The sequence below is a fragment of the Rhincodon typus genome, chromosome 7, assembly GCF_021869965.1.
Source record: "Rhincodon typus isolate 14 chromosome 7, sRhiTyp1.1, whole genome shotgun sequence".
Classification (NCBI taxonomy): Eukaryota; Metazoa; Chordata; class Chondrichthyes; order Orectolobiformes; family Rhincodontidae; genus Rhincodon; species Rhincodon typus.
Window position 1 is genome coordinate 52653389 of NC_063338.1, and position 6596 is coordinate 52659984.

Consider the following 6596-nt stretch of genomic DNA (forward strand, 5'->3'; position numbering starts at 1 on the left):
TCATCAGAAAAAACCTTCTGATGAAGGGTCTAGGCCCGAAACGTCAGCCTTCCTGCTCCTATGATGCTGCTTGGCCTGCTGTGTTCATCCAGCTCTACACCTTGTTGTCTCGGATTTTCCAGCATCTGCAGTTCCTACTATCTCTGCTCATTCATATGTTCTTCTGCATTGCACACTGGGGAAGGGTTAAAGCCCTGGCTTGAAAAAACAAAGCACTTCCAACTCCTATCAAGAACCTTGCCTTGACAATGAAAAAGCTATTCAACACCGTCTCTAGGAATGAATCAATTGATGAAAAGACGATTGTGAAAAGGAATAAATAGATAATGCGTTTAGGGTAAGGAATTCTCTTTCCATAGGCAGCACTAATACTGCCACATTTGCTTCAGCTTATGGATTCCCCTCTGTCGACCATTACATCCCCAGGAACTTTATCAAAAAATAGGATTGTACCATCATTACCAGCAGAACAAACTTAAAGTTTTGAGGAAATGGACCCCTTGTGGATGCCTGTATAAGGTTTGACACGTGTAGAAAGTTCATGCATTGTATTCTGATCTGCAGACTAGCTTGGACGTTCAACATTAGCATCTGGCAGTTTCTCTAGAGGAGGCTCATTGGCAGTGGGAAGGATAGCTATTGTGAGTGATTCTTCAGATAGTTGATCTGTATCCACATTTGTCTTATGTTCCTATAACCTCATCAGATGTGGTATAGCAATTGCACATTATTGTACTGCAACTCTACAACAATATTGTGAGAACACACCTTGAGTACTGTGAGCAGTTTTAGACCCTTTGTTCAAAGAAAGATATTTCATCACGCAATTTAGAGATGGTTCACAAGGATGGTCCCTGGTATGGAGGGATTGGCTTATGAGCAAAGGCTAAGTTTGGGATGCTACTCAATGAAGTTTAGAAGAGTCAGACACATCTCATTGAAACATTTAGGATTCTTAAGGGGCTTGACAGGGTAAATGCTGAGAGGATGTTTCCCCTCATGGTAGAGTCTACAATCAGAGGGCAGTGTTTCAGAATAAAGGGACACCAATTAAAGACTGAGGTGAGGAGGAAATTATTTTCTTAGAAGATTGTGTGTCTTTGGAACTCCTTACTATAGAGAGCTGTGGGACAGAGTCCTTGTAAATATTTAAGGCTGAGATAGATAGATAGTAGATTCTTGGTCAGTAGGGGAATCAAGGGTTGTGGAGAAAGGGCAGGAAAGTGGATGCAAGGAATGTTGGATCAGCCATGATCCTGTTGAATGGTGGAGCAGGCTCAAGTGGGCGAATGACCTACTCCTGTTTCTTACGGCCTTATGGTAACATGCTCACTATCTTTTGTTGTACCAGTTTCAATGTGTGAATCCCTCTATGTGTCCTTATAGTATTGTGTGACTACCAGTAGATATATTCGTAGTTCAGCAGTCTCTTTTAAGTAATGAGAATTATCTAACTTTTGTTTAAATTTACTACTTTTGAGCTCCTTTGATGCGCAGCTTTACATTTTTGTAGGCTAGTCCTCAACTCTAGAAGTTCTGCAGTTTGGGCATCATCGGCTTTACTCATTTGTACAGATAAATAACCTCTGACCTTTAAATATTGACTTGATCCACTTTTGAATTAACATCTAATTCTCCTTGAATAGCTTTTCATTGGCTGCTTTCAGTTGTTGAGCTACCTTTTGGTGGCATGTTTACATAGTTTAAGGATTTCTTTTCAAAGTATCAAGTTGATCTTGATATTCTTTGTTCATTGCTGTAAGCTTTAGTTAATTTCTTTGAGTAGATTGGAGATTATCTGTATTTCCCCAAACCCTTTATAGTTATGAGTCTATTTCAAAGTTCTGAGACCTCCTTGATCATGACTGAGAATCCTTTATAATTCCATCATCCAAGATTTTCTAGCAACTGTTCTTGATTCTGATTGTTCTTTGCTGCCATACATTTGTGATTCAATCTACCATAAGATCCTCTTTAGCTGCTATTACTTTAAGTCTGAAGACTTTTTCTTTTATTCTTTTATGGGATGTGATATCGCTAGCAAGGCCACCGTTTTTTGCCCATCAGCTCTTAAGAGTCAACCACATTGTTGTGGGTCTGCAGTCATATTTAGGCCAGACCAAGTGGGAATGGCAGATTTCTTCTGCAATGGGTTTTTACAACAATCAGTGATTGCTTTCATGGTCGCCATACTAAAACTAGATTGATTAATTGAATTTAAATTCCACCAGTTGCCATGCTCCCACCTCCCCTTCTGTAATTGGTGCATGTTTGTTCCAGCCAGCCTGCAACACTGACAGCTTCTTTACCTTCAGTTGAGTGTCCCATGATTTTGCTGATGTCTTGTCCAACTCTAGCAGCTGCTGAGTCACAGCTGGTAGTAGTGGTGACTTCAGGAAATCAGTCTCTTTCTCTATTTCTGGCTTTTATCCAGATGATGTGGTTGTTGTTGTTCTAAATCATTGGTAAATTCAGTGGAATAAGCAGACAAATTCATTTCTTTATCAACTGCTCTAACAAGAAACTGATTCTTCTGTTCAAAAGAGACAACCAAGACTTCAGCAACATTGCTACTGTCATCAAATGACACAGACATTGTAAGACCTTTTCTTACAACAAATCATCAGTTGCAGTTTCATTCTCTTCTACTCTTTCCTGTAAGAGCAAATCAAGGGGTAGAATATTCTCCTTTGGTAAACTACCTTCATTCTTGGTGGCATGTTGCCCCACTGCTTCTGGCCACTTCTTAGAGAAATGAAAGATCTGCATGATCCTCTTGTGGTCCTAGGGATGGAGTTTCTGCAGTAGTGATTGATTCAGCACACCATGAAGAGATTCAAAGCAACACAAGCATCTCTATTTAGGAAAGAAGAATGAATATCATACAAAGAATCAATGATCTCTCTCATTTTACTGAATTAAAGCTTACGTTTTCCCTCTCACTCTGATTTGAATACCTCCTGCACCCTGAAGTTGAATGGGAGACAGCCTTAATCAGTGTAGAGTCAAAAGAATGGACAAGCATGCCCTGAATCAAATTTAGAATAAGATTCCTTGCCAAAAAGCATGATATCTGCATACCAGAGATCGCCTTAAGTGCACTACACCTTTGTCTAAGGAGAATAAATCTTACAGAAACATTTCAAAGGAGGTTCACAAGACTGATTCCTGGGATGAATGGTTTCCTATGGGAAATGTTGAGGATGCTGGGTCTATACTCATCAGAGTTTAGAAGAATGTGAGATGATTTCGTGAAAGATAAGATTCTAAGGGGTCTTGACACGGTAGATGCTGAGAGGATGTTTCTTTTCTTTGGGGAATCAAGAACTCGGGACATTGTTTGAAAAATAAATGGTTTCTCATATAAGACAAAGATGAGGAAGAATTTCTTCTCTCAGTGACATTAGTCTTAGGAATTCTCTTCTATAGAGGACTGTGGAGGCTGCATCATTGAATATATTCATGCTGGTTTAGACAAATTTTTGATCTACAAGGGAATCAAGGGTAATTGGTGTAGATGGACAGAATAGTGAAGTTAAGGTCAGAACTAAATTAGCCTTCTTATTGAATGGCAGAGAAGTATAAATGGGCCAAATGACTGATTCTTGTTCATGTTACAATGTATTTATTAACAAATAATGCAGTCCTAACAATTCAACTTAATTTCAGCAAGAATACAAGATTTTGAGCTTGCCATAGAACCACATTGTTTATTAACTTATCAACAGATAAAATATACAATGTGATCAGTAATTTGAATTCCTGTTAAAAGATTTCCCTTAACTCCTTTTCATTCCAGTTGATGAGTGCAATCCAGGATGGTGCAATATCTGGAAGCCGATTGGCTTTTTTGATGAAATCTGCGGAAGAGAATCTGATTAGTGAAGATCCTATTCCTGTGCACCGCAGTGGAGGGGGCTTGTGAGTCTTGCTCCTCAACTTGGCTAAAGGTGAAAGCAAGAGTTTCTGTTGCTGATGCCACTGCTAGCTCAAAGCTTGTTGCAGGACTTTGCAATGTTTGGGCTTTACTCCTGTTGAACTTACAAGGTGCATGAAATTCTGTGACTTCTGTCTCAAGATCTTTTCTTTTGGCCATTGTATTTCACAGCAATCTGATTATTGCATTGTATTAGTAAATTATTCAAATATAACAGATCTTTATATTTGGTCTAAATTTTGATAAACTGTAAAATCTTTTATATTTCAACAAATGAGTTAATGCAGTATGGAATAATGGATCATTCTGCAACATTTATCCTCCATCCTGGTTGGGAAAAGGGAGAGTATATGTCTGTGCCAAGGTGATAATTGTAAAGTAACTTAAAAATGTCTTAAAAATGTTATGTTTGATGGGCATTCTCTCTGGTAAATAACTTCTCTCTATTATGCTCCTGAAAGATGTAGTTTTAGTATAGTATAATCCATTTGAACTGTCCTTTTCAACTGCTTGTTTTTTGCACAAACCTGATAACCCAATGGCTTCAAGTATTTCATTTTGTAATCAACAGTTTTCTCATGCCTTGATGGGGTTTATCAAAGAAAACCGTACTTATGTTATTCATATGTCCCACCTCCAAATCTTCAATTATTTCTTTCATACACATTGATTAGAATTAATGCAAGTATAATGTTTAATGGTAGGTTTATTTGGAGTCACTGATTTTTCTGGCTATATGGGCTAGATTTTCATCATAGGTTTCAGAATCACGAGCTCAGCCATTTGCTGATATTGTGTTCCTGACATCTAAGAGAATGTGCTCGCGTCTATTATTTTCACCCTGTGGAGTTAGGGTTTGAGGACTGGAGTCAGGGCCACTGCATCCCTTAGCAGTCCTAGGGTAAGAACAAACCAGCATGATCAAAGGCCATCTTCATTCACTGAACATTAACCCAATCTATGGATATCCATTAGGCCTGATAGCCTTCGTTCACCAACGCACCCCCAAACCAACCGCCCATGCACTCTCCACATTTCTTTATATGTCCCATATCTCTTCCATACACTCATATCCCCTCCAAACTCCTCATGACCCACCATACTCTGTCATATCTCTTGTGCCCCCTTCATGTTCCCACTTTTTCTACTATTGACACAACTGATGAGCCTTCTAATAACACTGGAAAGTCTTTAAAACGATCATGAAATTTGAAAGAAAATCCATTCAAACTGTATTTGAAGACTTACTTATCTTAGAAATTCAGAACAGGAACTATAATTTGGAAGTATTCTCTACTCTAAAATGCTCATAAATCTGTCAGGATAAACACTTTTGAAAGCTTGTTTGTTTATCTTTTTATTTTCTTATCTAAAAGAAGTCCCAAGCACTCTTCACAGCTGTGTAAACAACTCCTGCTGACCTAAATCTATTTGCTATGGATTTGAGCTTAGCCATGCATTCATAATAAAATTCTATTGGGCAACTGAATAAACAAAAATTCCACAGCTCAATACAGTTGGTTCTTTGTAGTCAACCGACCAGATGGTCAGTGATTTACTCATTTTTTTGAAAGGATAATGTTTCCACCAAAGAAATTTGTTCACCAATTACAAAGACTCAACAAATGTCTCAGCTTTAAATCAATGTAAATATCAAAGCACATTGTCCAGATGACACAATAAAATCGATTTCCAAAACTTTTGAACGTAGAAGGGCATTTTAACTACTGGGTAATGTACTTGAAAGCATCTGAATGCTGATCAATTTAATGGTCACATCTCTTCTAAAGATACAGTTCTAGGAAAAAAAAAACACTGCATTAAAAAATATAATAAATTTCATACACCATTGCATCATTGTGTTTGAAGTTGTCGAGGGCTGTTAAACTAATTGTCAAAAGGTTTCCAACTTCATTACAGGCTTCCCCAAGACTCACAACCTGACTGATCTGATATGTTTAACAAAGGCTTCAAAATCCTACCCACCTCACTGAAGATATAATCTCTAGGAAATTCTCATTTCAGCAGACATTTAAAAGGTTGATGCTGACATCACTCTGAGTGAGTGTTGGGTTGTCACTTGCCACATGTCCAGCACTGATCAAAATGGGAGTAGACAGGACTTGGGTGAAAAATACAATTTTATCTGCCCAATGTGGGTTTTCCCAGATTGGCAAAATCCAAAACTGGATTGTAAGCCACTGCTTTTATGTCACAACAACTTATTGAAGGAGAGGTTTGTCCTGTCATTCAGGCAGCTTTTGCAGACAAAGAAAACCTAATTTTATGGCATAGCTTTCTGTGCCTTAGGAGAAATGGAAATATTGTTTTGAATTTTTAAAATGTGTTAGCCCCTTGACTGTTCTAGTGAGATACCCAATGATTATTTCATGAACATTTCCATGAAACCTGTCAGCATTCAACAATTTTAAAATTGGGTCTGTTCTGCTGGAAATTCTATTATGCAGTTAGTAGCCATTAAAGGTACTATTGGAGACTACTGGCAAAAAGTTAGGTCAATCATTTTAAACCTACCTTTGTGTCATCTTCTTCCATTGCAAAGGTTTAACAGAGACCCAAACTTTTCAGTGACTGGTTTACTGTGTCTAGACACTTGTCAGACATTGAAGCTTGGCACAACAATTAAATGAGGCCCAAG

The 6596-nt window shown here is 38.1% G+C and overlaps 1 protein-coding gene across 3 annotated transcripts in view; it reads left to right on the plus strand.

Annotated features, from left to right (window-relative positions):
- Positions 1-6259, plus strand: part of gpd2 (glycerol-3-phosphate dehydrogenase 2 (mitochondrial)) — a 147677-nt gene extending 141418 nt beyond the window's left edge. For all 3 annotated transcript variants that reach the window (XM_048599035.1, XM_048599037.1, XM_048599038.1), the window contains exon 18: positions 3800-6259. In XM_048599035.1, coding sequence (XP_048454992.1) covers positions 3800-3925 — 126 coding nt within the window. In that variant the 3' untranslated portion in view covers positions 3926-6259. The remainder of the gene's footprint in view (positions 1-3799) is intronic.
- Positions 6260-6596: the final 337 nt, after the last annotated feature.